General features: G+C 44.0%; 1 protein-coding gene across 2 annotated transcripts; it reads left to right on the top strand.

Moving 5' to 3' along the window:
• Positions 1–244: 244 nt before the first annotated feature.
• Positions 245–16,586, top strand: LOC124016300 (ral guanine nucleotide dissociation stimulator-like 1). 2 transcript variants are annotated; one of them, XM_046331846.1, is made up of 16 exons: positions 245–606; positions 4,828–5,117; positions 5,787–5,831; positions 5,918–6,087; positions 6,188–6,345; positions 6,455–6,691; positions 6,848–6,951; positions 7,334–7,418; positions 10,312–10,398; positions 10,557–10,589; positions 10,913–11,034; positions 11,435–11,524; positions 13,177–13,303; positions 13,738–13,998; positions 14,395–14,509; positions 14,763–16,586. In XM_046331846.1, the coding sequence occupies exons 1-16, from the start codon at positions 583–585 to the stop codon at positions 14,900–14,902; spliced, it is 2,088 nt and encodes a 695-aa protein (XP_046187802.1). In that variant the 5' UTR covers positions 245–582; the 3' UTR covers positions 14,903–16,586. The 2 variants fall into 2 exon arrangements, with proteins under 2 accessions (XP_046187802.1, XP_046187803.1); XM_046331847.1 differs by lacking the exon at positions 5,787–5,831 and having other exon boundaries at positions 5,885–6,087.
• Positions 16,587–16,982: the final 396 nt, after the last annotated feature.

Raw genomic sequence — 16,982 nt, 5'->3', positions numbered from 1 at the left:
CAGCATCCAGGTTTTTTCTTTATCATCACAAAAAACTCACCAGAAGATGAACTTGCAGAAGCAATGAGCTCGAGTTTCGATCAGATGATTATCCCCTATGTAGTTTTTTGTAGGAAATATGCAAACCCATACAAAAGAGTAGACCAGAGAGCACACCCCTTTCATCAAGACCGCCCTCAAATGAGTAGCCTATTCTTCCCATAGCCGCCACCCACTGCATAAAAGCTGGAAGTTTACAGGCAAGAACGCAAAGCTTCGCCTTGAAGAATTTCCCGATACTGGCATTAGGTGCGGAGCTAGTGTAGCTTATTGATTAGTTATGGGAAGCTCTTGACAACTGATAGCGTGTAACTTGTATGCGGCCGCAAAATGTGACGAATAGTACGCAGATAAAAACAATACATTATATATATATTTTTAAATATGTAGTTTAAAGAGACGTTTCTGTAAAATATTTATTCATATCACCATGCAGCCGTAAACTTCAACTCCTTCGAAGTGGATGTGTATTTTAAGCTTCAACACTTAGTTTGAACAAGATGGAAGTTATCACACCATAAACGTTCTGCGGTGACTGACGAGATGGGAAAATGGGAGATATCAATGGTAATGGTAATTTAGAAATGATAAAGTTATTATCTTATTAGTTTTACTGTATTTTAAGAACTATAATGTAATGTAGGCTATTTGAATCATAGGTTATGCACTGTTTGAACAGAGTCATATGCGGTTTATAGCCTAATTTATCTTCTTACACCTGTTGGGCATAAATCAGACAGTGCTGTCTTGTCAGAGCGTTATAGACATGTGTAGCTATAGCCCAATAATGGACTAAATGAGCCTAACGTTACTTCGTATTTTCTAAGGACCTTGGATGTTCTGTTCGAGGTGAATTGGTTATGGCAGCCAAATACACCATCTAAACGTGAATCGATTCACAATTGCGGTATGATTTTTAGGAACATAAAGCCCTCTACTTTCATGTCACATCAACATATAGGCTTAATATACACTTACTGTACACGATTTAACACAGTTGCAGCAGACAGTATTTTTCAGTGACAACACTTTGTGGCGTCAGTCTTCTGTTTACACACAGGTTTTTGGAGAAGCAGTTAATTAGCATAGGCAGTGGACTCTGTCTTCTGTCTGTTTTCTGTAAACAAGCGCTGTAAACATGGAAATATGGCTGTGTGTGAACCCTAACTCTATAAAGGTGGGTAGTAGTGTAATATTTAAAATAAAATATATATTATTATTTCTTGCTGATATGAAACAGATACCTGAGAAGACAACGGTCCTCGTCAGAGGAGGCTGGAGCAATTTAAGAGGACTGGCTCATTGTAAAGGCTGGAATGGAGTTCATTGAATTGTATCAAACATATGGAAACCATACGATTGAATCCGTTACACTGCTCCATTCCATCCATTACAATGAGCCTGTCCTCGTATAGCTCTTCTTATTAACCTCCACCTGTCCTTATGTTTCCTTCGTGTTAACACTTAGAGCAAACGTCTAATTTCTTAACAAAACTCCCCTGGCCAGAAGGCGTCTATGAATGGGCTAATGTGCAGCTAATGAATAAGGCAGCAACACTGCAACATATTGCCAATGCATGCATCTTGCATGGATGTACAGTATATCCTTGCATGTAGTGTATGCATATAAATCAGTGAGACTATTATTTGCATCATTGTCCTGTGACGACCGATGGTGCCTCTTTTAGTCTCATGGTCTATTTATTAGATAAAACTGCCTTAATGGAAAAACGAGTATTAGACCTATAGCTGGTTTTCAACAATACATGGTGATATCATAATGCTAACAGATTAATAGACGCTAAACGCTTTAGCAACTATTGACAATAGTATTTTCTGATCGGGGCAGTTTTGTTAGGACCCCAGACACTCGTTCTACACGTTACAACGCATCACTTGCGGCATGGTAATTGCAAACAAGGATCGTGTTTCATATCGGCGACAATTACATTTTACTACCGACCTTTTAGGGTTAGTGTTCCTACACGGCCACATCTCCATGTTACATCGTTTGTTTACGGAAGACAGGCTGCCACCTGTGCTGCTGTCTAGCGTTCTCCGTTAACCTGTGTCTAAGCATACCTGGGAGGAAGTGTAGTTCGTCACTGGAGGCACACACAGTTTGTGGATCTGTGCAAAGCTACAACAGTAAGTTATCTTACTTGAACATTGTTTTCGTTGATATGAAAGATAAGGTGCATATCGGAATGTGTTTCGAAAACCGGTTTGAAAGCTATGATTTATGTTTCTAAACATTAAAATAAAGCATCGAAATTGTAGTTCGGGGAAGAAGGGTTTTCGAGAGCTATCCTGATATAATTTGTATCATTATGTTTAGTCTCAATATTGGACAATTCTTGTCTGTTTTGAATTTAGTTTGGTGCACCTAAGACTTAAGATAAAGATGTTACTGTATTGTATCCTTGCCCATAGAATTAGGATCTCTGTGCCTTGGCCTCATGTAGGCCTACAGATAATGTAATGCAGTATTCCATAAAGGACAATGGTGTGATATTGGTCCCCTCGCGACACCGATACTAGTGTCTCTTTTTCTTGGCCTGGTCTTTTGTCAGGTGTGTATAATTAGGTTGTGACGCACGTCTGTCTGCCTTGTACCTCAGTAACCCTCTGTAATTTAGGAGCTGGTTAATGATTATAATGTGCCTTGAGTGCTCTGCCCACCATACGCATCTGCACGTCTGCCAGATGGCATATGACTTCAAATGTTCTGATTTTCTTTGAGCATACATGGATAATATCAGTGCCAACGTTAAAACCAGACTGTTTTAGTTCTGACAGGGACATGGGGAGGAAAGCCTACATTATATCAGAAAGCGGTGGACAGATATGAGGGGCGTGTATTAGAACAGAGAGGTTGATTGGGGGCTAGTGACAGACTTGTACGTAGGACTGAGTGGGTGGAGGGATACAGGGGCAAGACAAAGTATGTGAACTATTTGGAAATATCTGGATTTCTGCATAAATTGGTCATACAATTTGATCTGATCTTCATCTATGTCACAACAATAGACAGTCTGGTTAACCAATTTAGGTAATCCAGGTAATTCCAAAGTGTTCACATACTTATTCTTGCCACTGTCAATTTAATAGGTTACATATTTTGAAGGGGATTATGCTGATTTATTTAAGATTTCTTTGATCATGTTGTTTGAATGATTTGACCCAGGTGCCGTCTCTTTGTACCACATTGCTCTTGTCCTCAATAGGAAAGCAGTGTACCCTTTCATGTTGTTCTGTACCAATGTTCTTTGGAATACATTAGAGTCAAGTTCCTTGTCCTGCTAAATATGTAGACTATTGTATGAAATGTTGTAATTGGGTAAATCCATTTGAATTCAGTCACTTTTTGACAGCACCCCTTTTGATTTGAAGAAAACCTTCCATACATATTTGCCCATTGTAGAAGTGCTCAGAAAGTGATTTTTTGGATCTGAATGCCAAAACAGAGAAAGGTGCTTAAAGTTGACCTATCTTACATACTGTACCATGAGACATTCATGTCTTCATCACTGGAAAAAAAAAATATATATATATATGTGTGTGTGTAACATATATATTATATGTTTAACCTTAAACATAAATGATATATTTGTTCAAATTGGCACATGTTGTAGTTTAGACCCTATTTGACATAATCTGAGGCCTGCCATCAGTTGAGACACAACATGCTCTTGAATACAGGCTGGGTAGTCATTTACGTTAAAGGTAATTTGTAAGTCGCTCTGGATAAGAGCGTCTGCTAAATGACTTAAATGTAAATGTAAATGTAAAAAATAAAAATAAATAAACAATTTGTATTAAATAAATTAGTTTGACAAACCCTGTTTAACCATGTATCTTTTCCAATGATTAAGAAATGGATGTCTGATGGTATGGTGGGGTATGCAAAATGGGGAAACTTTGAGCACCTCTATCTCCTGAATGTTTTGCCATTCATGTCCAAAAAGTCATTTGCTGAGCACTTCTTCCATCAGCAAACATGTATGGGGGGAAAAGGGATGCTGTCAAAGTGATTGAATATCTCAATTTCTGCTCAGTGTTTTCTCTAACGTAAACTGGACAGTGTTTCTAAGTGATTTGAATTAAACCTTTAAAGCGAAGATTTGGATGAGATTTCTATCTTTGCTAAACCAACTGAGACAAATCTGTGATGGTGTGTGTGTGTACAGATGTCAACATGAGTTTGTCTTTTCACCTGTCTGCTGAATAACTGATAAACCCAAAGCGCTCCCTGTATCACAGACCTCCCAGGTGAATAACTGATAAACACAAAGCGCTCCCTGTATCACAGACCTCCCAGGTGAAGTGTCTACATTTTGCTCACACGGAGGGCATGCCTCTGAATAGGCTTACTGTGATGGACCATAAACATCAATCTGGTCTTAAAGCTGGTCATTATGGTCTGTAGGCTCTGTCCTGTCAGTGGTCTACTGCCCATAGACAGCTATTATACACATGAGCTGAAATGTCTGTGTTGCATGTGAGGTCCAGTTTGTTGTTGTGTGAGCCTCATAGCCGCCTCATCACTGTGGATCAGGGGGGTTTAGGTGGTTTGCATGTCAGCGGGTCACCTCTGCTTGTTTGTTAGTGGTCAACTATGGCTATTTTTACCTGCTAATGATCCACCTTTTGACCTCTGTGTTTTGAAAAACTAAAATGAGGTGTCTAGTCCAGTATGCGTCAATACAAGAGTAATAGAAGATGGAAGGAATTGAAAGGAGCGCCAGTCTCCCCGTCTCACCGTGTGAGTTCCTCCTTCCCACCCAGAACCCAGTGCAGGAGTGGGGGGAGGAGTTTGAGGAGGGGGCGTTGTATGGGATCACCCTGCGTCGGGAGCCCGTCCAGATACCAGCCAGCCCCACCGAGGCCCGGCCATGCGTTGCCTTCGTCCAGTACCGGACCTGCAAGGTGCGCAGGCTGAAGGCAGCCACCCTGAACCGGCTGGTGAGCCACCTCCTGGACCCCTGCTGCCAGGAGCCCGACTACAGACGGATCTTTCTGTCCACCTACCAGACCTTCACCACTACCAGGGCACTCATTGAGCTGCTCTTCCAGAGGTGGGCCATGTCATTAAGTTTACAGTACTCATAACTGCTGTCGTGTTTCACCTGACCATTGTCTCAGACCATAATGCAGAAGCTATTTCACTGTTAAAATGATACAGTATGACATTAGGTGAGCAGGTTGTTTGACCTCTATAGTTTGAAAACACCTTGACGTTCTAGTTTCACTGCTTATTAAAACCCATCTTCTATACAATACATTTTGGGTGAAATGGCCAAAAAATGTCTGTCTTCACCCACCTTTCTGCAAACACAACTCTTTTGACACATTCCGAGTTATCACAGCAACAAATAAGATTAGCTAAATTGAATGTTATGTTGGATACAGATGAGAGGGTATGTCGAGAGTGGCCTTTTTTGAACAACACCTCTCGCTGTGTATGCAAAGTCACTTAGTTTCGTCACATTTTTTTCTTTCTTGCCTCCCTCACAAAATTACTATCTCAGCATCTTTGATGGCATGATAATAAGCACCCAGCAGGTAGTTAGCCATTACAGGTTTTACAACAACAATTATTTGCTGAGTTTGGAGTGAGGTCAGGATAACAACGGAGCATAGAGACAGACCAAAGAAAAACAGTCTGAAGAAGAATGGACCACTGTCCTTGTTGGTCACAATCACAGCTTAGATGAGTCTGACACTCTTCCTAATTGTTCTCACAGGGACAATGGGGCTTCAGACGTGTACAACAGTGAATGTCACAGGAGGTGAGCTGGCTGCTTTTCCCTTGATCACATTTATTTCCTTGACTCTGAAACAGGGAAGACATTGTGTCATCACGTTGTCTCCTCAGGCGTCTGTTGCCCCTGATCCAGACTTGGTTGGAGGAGTACAGTGAGGACTTCCGGGATCCTCCTCAGCACCCCTCCCTAAGGCTGCTGATCGACCACCTGCACAGCCTGTCCTCCTTCTGTTCACTGGCCCAGCGCTCTGAAACTCTGCTTAAGAAGTTCCATAGAGAAGGTACAGGATCCACTTGTTTTTCCTAACCTTTTCTTTGACTTGCCTTTGATTATGACACCATTGTTGATCCCCTTCCGTCATTCCTCTCTCCCTTTAATAGAAATGGATACTGGTGGCCATTCCTCCCAGGCTGAGGTTAATCAGGAAGATGAGCGCTCAGGGGAAGAAGTCCTAGAATGGGACAGCCCGCTGGATCAGGGTGAAATCATGGACTTCTCAGTCACAGGCATCGCAGAACAACTCACCCGACTGGATGCTGTAAGTGTCAATCATGGCAAATCATTTCTGGCTCTTAATATGCGTCCTCAGGAGTGGATCGCTAACACTCTTTTTCCATTTTTACCTTCCTTATCTGTGCGTCTCTCAGGGGCTGTTCGGGAAGGTGGTTCCCTACCAGTGTCTGGGCTGTGTGTGGTCCCAGAGAGACAAGAAGGAGAACCTGTCTGCTACCGTCAGCGCCACCATTGCCCAGTTTAATGAAGTCACCAACCGAGTCATCACCTCCCTGCTCTGCCGGCCCACCTCCAGCCCCACTTCTGTCCACAGGGCCTCCAGCCCAGCTCAGAGGGCCTGCGTCATTGAGAAGTGGATCAGAGTAGGACAGGTCAGACACGTCTAGTAACTTGGACCATTTGAGGGATACATATTCAAATCCAAGTGCAGCCTTACACATCTGAACTTTAACCTGTATCCTGGTTCTCAGTGCATTCAGTTGTAAGTCCCTAGTCAGTCTCTAACTTGTGACTGTTTTCTGAAACAGGAGTGTCGGCAGCTGAAGAACTTCTCCTCTTTGAGGGCCATCCTGTCTGCCCTACAGTCCAATGCTGTCTACGGGCTGAGGAAGACGTGGGCTGCTGTGTGTAGGTACGGACTGTCGGGTCACACTGCAAGGGTTAGCTGAGTCATGAAGGTAGAGGGCCAATAACATTGATTGAATATGGCAACAAAAAAAATGAACAAGGGTGTCCTTATTCTCTGAGAATGTAAGGCTTAGTAAGGAAATGATTTACAAGTAATTGACCTACATTATTCAACTAACCTTAGTTTGTACTTCCATGCCATAACTATGTAATAAACCATTTTTATTGTGTCAGTCAAGAATAGTTGAACAATAATTTTAGGTCAACATGCCATGCCTTACCAACTCTAAATCCCTTTGAAGCTTCAAGGATATCTTTTGTAATAAAGTTGCTCTCTTGTCTGAGTGTTATTTTTGGATTGATTTAATTGGTTTGTTCTTCTTCAGGGACAGCGTGGCCATCTTTGATAACCTCTGTGAAACCTTCCCCGATGAGAACTGTGTGTTGAGCAACAGAGAGATCAGTGTGGAGGTAAGAATCAAGTACATTAAGGAAAATTATTTAACTTAATTAAAAAAAAAAACTTGCGTCTCTGCACAAATGTATGCTTTCTTTTTCCAACCATAATGCACTGTGACACTGTTGAACAACTTACAATATGGAGTGTTTTATTGTTTTGAGAGCAGTTGACCTTTACTTACATCTTCAAGCACCTTGATATTCTACTTTTACGACTTATTAAAACCCATCTTTCTGTCAAGTTAATGTTTAGTGAAATTGCGTAACAGTGTGTTAATAGTAAGCCATTGTCCCGAAGCAAAAGAGAGGGTGTTCTATTTTTCTGTCAGCTCTGGGTGTTTGCGTCAAATCTTCACTAGGTCTGGTTACAGTGAGCGGGCGCTAAAGTAATATTCTACACATTGCTCAGAATTTCCAAATAAGCTGATATAACGTCATTGTCAACAAACACTACACTAATGACAATTTCACCAGCAGTTCCTTGAGACACCTTCATTTGCCTCACATCTTTATTTAATTTGACTGTATTGCTCCACCCCTTGTTCAACTGGACTGTTCCAGAAAAATACACTGCTCAAAAAAATAAAGGGAACACTTAAACAACACAATGTAACTCCAAGTCAATCACACTTCTGTGAAATCAAACTGTCCACTTAGGAAGCAACACTGATTGACAATACATTTCACATGCTGTTGTGCAAATGGAATAGACAACAGGTGGAAATTATAGGAAATTAGCAAGACACCCCCAATAAAGGAGTGGTTCTGCAGGTGGTGACCACAGACCACTTCTCAGTTCCTATGCTTCCTGGCTGATGTTTTGGTCACTTTTGAATACTGGCGGTGCTTTCACTCTAGTGGTAGCATGAGATGGAGTCTACAACCCACACAAGTGGCTCAGGTAGTGCAGCTCATCCAGGATGGCACATCAATGTGAGCTGTGGCAAGAAGGTTTGCTGTGTCTGTCAGCGCAGTGTCCAGAGCATGGAGGCGCTACCAGGAGACAAGCCAGTACATCAGGAGGATGTGGAGGAGGCCGTAGGAGGGCAACAACCCAGCAGCAGGACCGCTACCTCCGCCTTTGTGCAAGGAGGAGCAGGAGGAGCACTGCCAGAGCCCTGCAAAATGACCCCCAGCAGGCCACAAATGTGCATGTGTCTGCTCAAACGGTCAGAAACAGACTCCATGAGGGTGGCATGAGGGCCCGACGTCCACAGGTGGGGGTTGAGCTTACAGCCCAACACCGTGCAGGACGTTTGGCATTTGCCAGAGAGAACCAAGATTGGCAAATTTGCCACTGGCGCCCTGTGCTCTTCACAGATGAAAGCAGGTTCACACTGAGCACATGTGACAGACATGACAGTCTGGAGACGCAGTGGAGAACGTTCTGCTGCCTGCAACATCCTCCAGCATGACCGGTTTGGCGGTGGGTCAGTCATATTGTGGGGTGGCATTTCTTTGGGGGGCCGCACAGCCCTCCATGTGCTTGCCAGAGGTAGCCTGACTGCCATTAGGTACCGAGATAAGATCCTCAGACCCCTTGTGAGACCTTATGCTGGTGCGGTTGGCCCTGGGTTCCTCATAATGCAAGACAATGCGAGACCTCATGTGGCTGGAGTGTGTCAGCAGTTCCTGCAAGAGGAAGGCATTGATGCTATGGACTGGCCCGCCTGTTCCCCAGACCTGAATCCAATTGAGTACATCTGGGACATCATGTCTCGCTCCATCCACCAACGCCACGTTGCACCACAGACTGTCCAGGAGTTGGCGGATGCTTTAGTCCAGGTCTGGGAGGAGATCCCTCAGGAGACCATCCGCCACCTCATCAGGAGCATGCCCAGGCGGCGCACAATTGGCCCAGCGTCGTCCGGTTAGGGGAGGGTTTGGCTGGAGGGGGCTTTACTTGGCTCATTGCACTCTAGAGACACGTTGTGGTAGGCTGGGCAACTGCAAACTGACTGTGGTCGTCAGTTGAACGGTGCTTCCTCCGACACATTGGTGCAGCTGGCTTCCGGGTTGAGCGGGTGTTAAGAAGCACAGCTTCCCTCCCGGATGGCGCAGTGGTCTAAGGTACTGCATCGCAGTGCTAGCTGTGCCGCCAGAGATTCTGGGTTCGAGCCCAGGCTCTGTCGCAGGCGGCTGCGACCGGGAGGTCCATGGGGGCGATGCACAATTGGCCCAGCGTCGTCCTGGTTAGGGAGGGTTTGGCCGGCAGGGATATCCTTGTCTCATCGTGCACTAGTGACTCCTGTGGCGGGCCAGGCGCAGTGCACGCTGACCAGGTCGCCAGGTGTATGGTGTTTCCTCCGACACATTAGTGCGGCTGGCTTCTGGGTTGGATGTGCGTTGTGTCAAGAAGCTGTGCGGCTAGGTTGGGTTGTGTTTCAGAGGACGCATGGCTCTCGAGCTTCACCTCTCCCGAGCCCATTGGGGAGTTGCAGCGATGAGACAAGATTGCAATTGGATATCAAGAAAAAGGGGGGTATAAAATAGAAATGATAGCAGAATTATCTGTATCTGAAAGTTTTTAAAAAAAGTTGATTTTAAGCTGCTACCGGGGGGGGGGGGGAGTGATCCTAATATTGTCTACTCAGTATTTTGCGGGGGCAGTTTCTGCTTCTTGAAGTCACATGTAGCCCCCTAACCCCATAAGCTCTTAACCCACAAGAGGGTACAGTGATTCCCCTGGAGGAAAAATCTATTCAAAGACTGAGAGAGTCATGTGTGGCAAAAGGAAGCCATCCTATCCTTAGCCACTGATGTTTCAAATGGCCACAGATTACTAGGCTATGAAAGGGCAGTAATCATAGACCAATACCTTTTCTAGCTTCATATGCACATTCTTTAAAGCTGTGTTACTAGAATCCTCCGCTGACATGCTGTCTCTGTACTGTCGTCTCCTCAGAGCACCTCCGGTGGGGTGGTTCCTTACCTGGGCACGTACCTGACTATCCTCACAATGCTGGACACTGCTCTACCAGATACTGTGGAGGTAAGCAAACAGCCATTGAAACAGACTGCTCAGTTATGGCAGCTACTTTAAGTTAATTCTATATTTGCCTTCTAGTGGATTACTATCTTAATGTATTAAATTGATAATACATCTTCCATATTGTCAAGTATAATAGCATGTTGTGCTATTTTCGACAGGGGGACCTCATAAACTTTGAAAAGAGGAGGAGGGTAAGTGGTTGCTGTTGGGATTTTACGTAAAGAAAACGAAAGATGCAGTACAAACGTGTCTAAATATTTCACCCTTGTTATAGGACTTGACATGCATTGAATTGGTGGCACACTCACCACCACATTGTAGTGGTACTTTCACATGCCGAAGGGAAAAGTGCACATCTTTATGCTTAAGGATGTTTGCTTACTGCTCTAAATGATCTCCTAGCCTTTACTGGAGCCCCATGACTGTGTTGTCAGGTGTTACTAGTTCAGGACAAGTTGCATAACAACCACACAGCTGACATGGGCTCATGATCTCCCTCTCTCTCTCTCTGCAGGAGTTTGAGATTCTCTCTCAGATCCGGCAGCTCCAAGCCTCCTGCTCTCAGTACAACCTGCCCCATCACACCAGGATCACTGCCTGGTTGCAGGGCCAGAAGCTGCTCACTGACCAGGAGAGGTGAGAACCTGTCCCCCACTGATTTTATGGTAGATCAATGAGGAGATAGAGCTGGTGAGCTTTGTTAGGGTTAAGGGTGCATTATCATGTCTTAAAATGATGCCCCTTATAGGCCAATTAACCCTTTATACAACCTGAATTGTCTCTTTCTAATATACTGTATACCCAAATGTACTACTCAAATGACATGTAAAACACAATTCCCATAATCCCTACCCTGGTTTTGCCTGTTAAGGAAATTTATAGAAATCCCATCTAGAGCTGGGGTTGACACAGGGCTGCAGTGTGTTCAGGCTTTTAGAATCAGATGTGCTAGTGCAGTGCTAGAACAAAAGGCTGCATACATTTAGACCACCCTGACTTCAGGCCTCATAAGTGTTTTCTATGTGTTCTGCCACAGCTATGAACTGTCCAGAAACCTGGAGCCTCCAATAGACCTCTGCTCACCAAGCGCCCGGAGCAACCGTTTGCTCAGCAAGAAACTGTCCTCGTGAGTACTGAACACTTCGCTTAACAGCAGTTGCCATCTTGTTAATTGTAATCAAGACAATAGTATTTATTACAGCTTTTATTTCTTTCATCACATCCCTAGTGGGTCAGAAGTTTACATATACTCAATTAGTATTTGGTAGCATTGCCTTTAAATTGTTTAACATGGGTCAAATGTTTCAGGTAACCTTTCATAAGCTTGCCACAATAACTTGAGTGAATTTTGGCCCATTCCTCCTGACAGAGCTGGTGTAACTGAGTCAGGTTTCTAGGCCTCCTTGCTCGCACACGCTTTTTCAGTTCTGCCCACAAATGTTCTATGGGATTGAGATCAGGGCTTTGTGATGGCCACTCCAATACATTGACTTCGTTGTCCTTAAGCCATTTTGCCATAACTTTGGAAGTATGCTTGGGGTCATTGTCCATTTGGAAGACCCATTTGCGACCAAGCTTTAACTTCCTCACTGATGTCTTGAGATGTTTCAATAAATCCACATAAATTTCTTTCCCCATGAGGCCATCTATTTTTTGAAGTGCACCAGCCCCTCCTTCAGCAAAGCATCCCCACAACATGATGCTGCCACCCCCGTGCTTCAAGTTTGGGATGGTGTTCTTTGGCTTGCAAGCCTCCCCCTTTTTCCTCCAATCATAATGATGGTCATTATGGCCAAACAGTTATATTTTTGTTTCATCAGACCAGAGGACATTTCTCCAAAAAGTACGATATTTGTCCCCATGTGTAGTTGCAAACCGTAGTGTGGCTTTTTTATGTTGGTTTTGGAGCAGTGGCTTCTTCCTTGATGAGCGGCCTTTCAGGTTATGTCGATATAGGACTCGTTTTGCTGTGGATATAGATACTTTTGTACCTTTTTTCCTGCAGGATCTTCACAAGGTCTTTTGTTGTTGTTCTGGGATTAATTTGCACTTTTCGCATCAAAGTACGTTCATCGCTAGGAGATAGAACTTGTCTCCTTCCTGAGGGGTATGACGGCTGCGTGGTCCCATGGTGTTTATACTTGCGTACTATTATTTGTACAGATGAATGTGGTACCTTCAGGTGTTTGGAAATTGCTCCCACGGATGAACCAGACTTGTGGAGGTCTACAATTGTTTTTCTGAGTTCTTGGCTGATTTCTTTTGATTTTCCCATGATGTCAAGCAAAGAGCCACTGAGTTTGAAGGTAGGCCTTGAAATACATCCACAGGTGCACCTCCAATTGACTCAAATGATGTCAATTAGCTTATCAGAAGCTTCTAAAGCCATGACATCATTTTCTGGAATTTTCCAAGCTGTTTAAAGGCACAGTGAACTTAGTATATGTAAACTTCTGACCCACTGGAATTGTGATACAGTGAATTATAAGTAAAATAATCTGTCTGTAAACAATTGTTGGAAAAATGACTTGTGTCATGCACAAAGTAGTCCTAACAGACTTGCCAAAACTATAGTTTGTTAACAAGAAATTTGTGGAGTGGTTGAAAAACAACCTAAGTGTATGTAAACTTCCGACTGTATACAACTATTGTAAAATTGTTGTAAATAAACAAGAACTGTAAAAGAACAATGACAAAATGCAGTATTTAAGGTTTTACTAGTGTACGTTGACCACATTTGTTAATTTAGTGGAAAGTTCTAACTGTGTGTATTTGCAGACTCCTGAAAGTGAGTGAGGAATCCAGCAGGAAAACCCATGCAGACCAGATCAGTGTGTCGTCTTCAGGGTCCAGTGGCTCTGAGATGGAGGATCTCTCCACCCCTCCCTCCACACTCCGACTGCAGGTACAGCTCTCTCCTATCCCCTTTAGACATGCCTCTGACTGTCTCTCTCTTTCTGTCAGTCATTGCACACCCTGGTTAAAGCGGTTTCAAATGTTTTAATAGAACACTCTGTACTACAAAACATCCTGTAGTTACACTTTACTAATACCAGTAGGTACACCATGAAGCATTTCAACCTCCCATTCATAACAGTGATCCCCATTGACTTCTCATTGAAAGTGATGTCCTTGAGAACTGGAATGTCAATTGACCAAGTCCTTGAAGCCAAGCAGGAGTGGTGTTTGCTTAGCACATGCCTCACTGGTGAAGCATGGCTCAATACTTCAGTTGTCCACAAATGTGCTCAGGTCAATATCTCAGACAGACAAACTGAAAGACTAATTCATTATTTCCAATGGCACTCATGCATGTTCTGTCTCTCTACCCTGTCCCAGTCTCTGTCCAGCTCCTGTCAAAATGTGGCGGAGGCCTTACCCTCCTCCCCGGATGGCTCCACTCCCTCCAGTTGTTCCTCCAGTTCTCAGCCTGACCTCTCTGCTCCAGTGGCTGCCCACCCTAAACCCATGCTGGCCTCTCATCACAAGCGCTCTGTGTCCATGACCTCCCTCCCCCTCTACAATAGACAGGTGGCTGACTCCTGTATAGTGAGGGTCAGTGTGGAGGCTGGCAATGGCAACATGTACAAGAGCATCCTGGTAAGCTTGGGCTGGGATCTGGCGGTAGGGAATATCTTGGGGTCCTGTTACGGAAATGTAAAAAGGATCATGTGTGTAGTACTCTAGCTCTGTACATTTGGTTATGATGACTAAGATAAGAACTGCTGCGTTGGTTACATTTGAGTTATTTGGCAGATGCTCTCATCCAGAGCGACTTATGTATTGCGTTCATCTTAAGATAGCTAGGTGTGACAACCACATATCACAGTCGTAGTAAGTACATTTTTCCTCAATAAAGAAATTATCAGCAAAGTCGGGGGGGGGGGGGGGGTGTCATTTAAGATACTCTGGTTGGTTGAAGGGAGATTTTGCAGCCAACCCTTCACTTCCTCATTACAGAATATTAACTGCTTGTTTGACTTGTGTCCTTCTCAGCTGACTAGTCAGGACAAAACTGCCCAGGTGATCCAGAGGGCCCTGGAAAAACACAACCTGGAGCACCTGACCTGTCAAGACTTCACCCTCACACAGTTGATCTCCCAGGAAAGAGGTGAGCTAAAACAATCAATGCTCTTACACAGTATATATGCTCACTCAAAGATGCCATATCACTGTGCAGATCAGTGTTGGTCAAGCAAAGATAGTTGTTATAGTTTGGCATTGCCTACACTTACCTAATATTATAAATATTACTGAAGATATTGTTGTCCTGGAATGATTGAAGAGGACGTTTTAATAGTGTACGTATACTGTATGTAATATTCTCCATTCTCATACCAACCGCCACATCTTCTGTTTTTCAGAGTTACTCATTCCGGACAAAGCTAACGTCTTCTACGCCATGTGCACGTCGGCGAACTTTGACTTTGTTCTGCACCAGTGTCCACTGGGTCAAAGGAAACCTCTGTGTGCTACTTCCAGCCTTGGACGTTATTCAAAGTAGACACCGTTCTATGGCAATGATGAGTAACTGCAAACCAGGACTTCAAAGGATTTTGTACAGACATTTGTAGTTTTGTTTTTAATAACTTTCTTTTATGACAAAAATCATGTTTAAATGTTCCATGATGGACAGACCCCTGCTTGGTTTGTTGTCAAGTGGGTGCCATTAGAGGAACAGGTGGAAGATGATAGTATGATGGCACGTCATGTAAAAGTGTTTAAAAGTGTTTAAAATACATGTGAAGACAACAGATTTGGAACCCATTGAACAGAATGTCCTTTATTTATTGGTGGAGCGACTCTACATGAATTCCACCATTCAACACTCAACATTCCTCACAGACTTCCCTGAGGTGCTTTACGTTGTGGAAAGGAGTCACATTGGAACAGCATCAGCAGTGACTCTCTCCCTCAGTCACACACCAATATACAGACACTTATAGTTGTTTCCTATTGTCTCCTCTCCTCTGAGCAAAACCAGTCACCTACTTGTTTTAATGAGAGAGATGACTGACGTTTCCCAACAGAGAGAAACAACCCATGAGCCTTAAAGGGAAATTAGGTAATAATAATAATATAATAATAATATATGCCATTTAGCAGACGCTTTTATCCAAAGCGACTTACAGTCATGTGTGCATACATTCTACGTATGGGTGGTCCCGGGGATCGAACCCACTACCCTGGCGTTACAAGCACCATGCTCTACCAACTGAGCTACAGAAGGACCACAGGAGGTCACAGGAGACGGCCTGCCACTGCCACCTGAGAAGTGGATGGGAATGTACTCACCCGGATCACTATGTTCACCAGGGTGTCAGCCCGCCGTCATGGCGATACTGATTGGGGCTGTGCGTGCGAAAGGAGGGGCTGGCCTGACTGGCTGGATAGCATTCCACATACACTACAGTCAGTTGCTGTAGAGGGGACACTGACAAACATTTATGGACTCAGGCTGTCAAAGTTTAAATGATGGTGATAATGATGTGTGTGTTGTAAAGGGTTCTGGGTTGCATTTCAGTGTTAATACTTAGTTTTTTTCCTGTTCTTTTGACATTGTTTTCTATTTGTCTCCTATAATGCTCTTGATGATTAAGTGGGCCTCCATGGCTGTGTTGCCTAGCTACCCAAACTCCTTGCTCCGGCCAAACGCCACGCCCACGGACGTTAGTTTCTCCTCTGCAATGAGTCTGGATCTGAGTACCTCCCCAATGATTTCTAGAATGGAAATCCATTCTAGACCGTCTGATTGGTCCCAGAAACCGATGGGTTGGGCCAGAGCCAGAACACGTGGGTAAATCGGCGTTTTGAACATTCGTCATTGGCTTTGATATGCTGATGGGTTAGAGATGATCCAACCGCTGATGCCTTGTTTTGTACAACACCCCTCAATTTGACGTCACCACAAACGACTTCAATGATCGCACTCTCAGACTGAAGTCTGTTACCAACGATAGAGCAGCGGAAGAATTCAGTTTGAGTCGTCAGGCAAGGCTGTGTGCACTTGTCAATTGAATATACAAATATTCTGAAAATAATATAAAGGTAACAATTTAAACTAAGTTCATATAAGGAAATCAGTCAAAGTAAATACATTCATTAGGCCCTAATCTATGGATTTCACATGACTGGGCAGGGGTGCTGCTGTTGGTGGGCCTGGGAGGGCATAGGCCCACCCAGAGTGGCACACACACTGGGGAGCAAGGCCCAGCCAATCAGAATTAGTTTTTCCCCACAAAAGGGTTTTATTACAGACAAATACTCCTCCGTTTCATCAGCTGTCCAGGTGGCTGGTATCAGACGATCCCACAGGTGAAGAAGCCGGATGTGTAGGTCCTGGACTGGCGTGGTTACACGTGGTTCTGAGGCTGGTTGGACGTCTTATGGTTGGAGATGACTTATGGTAGAGAAATTAACATGCAGTTCTCTGGCAACAGCTCTGGTGGACATTCCCGAGGTCAGCATGCCAATTGCCCATTCCTTCAAAACATCTGTGGCATTGTATTGTGTGACAACTGCACATTTTAGACTGGCCTTTTATTGTCTGCAACACAAGCTGCACCTGTGTAATGATCAAGCTG

This window comes from Oncorhynchus gorbuscha, linkage group LG26 (genome assembly GCF_021184085.1).
Source record: "Oncorhynchus gorbuscha isolate QuinsamMale2020 ecotype Even-year linkage group LG26, OgorEven_v1.0, whole genome shotgun sequence".
NCBI classification, from domain to species: Eukaryota; Metazoa; Chordata; class Actinopteri; order Salmoniformes; family Salmonidae; genus Oncorhynchus; species Oncorhynchus gorbuscha.
The sequence above is the reverse complement of the archived record's forward strand: the minus strand, read 5'-3'. Positions and strand labels throughout refer to the sequence as shown.

Bases quoted from the DNA above. Each gene is read 5' to 3' on its own strand.
- LOC124016300 (XM_046331846.1), top strand. From the start codon at position 583: ATGGGAAAATGGGAGATATCAATG. The intron at 5,832-5,917 runs GTGAGCTGGCTG...TTGTCTCCTCAG, and splicing joins AACAGTGAATGTCACAGGAG to GCGTCTGTTGCCCCTGATCC. The intron at 6,692-6,847 runs GTCAGACACGTC...TTTCTGAAACAG, and splicing joins AGTGGATCAGAGTAGGACAG to GAGTGTCGGCAGCTGAAGAA.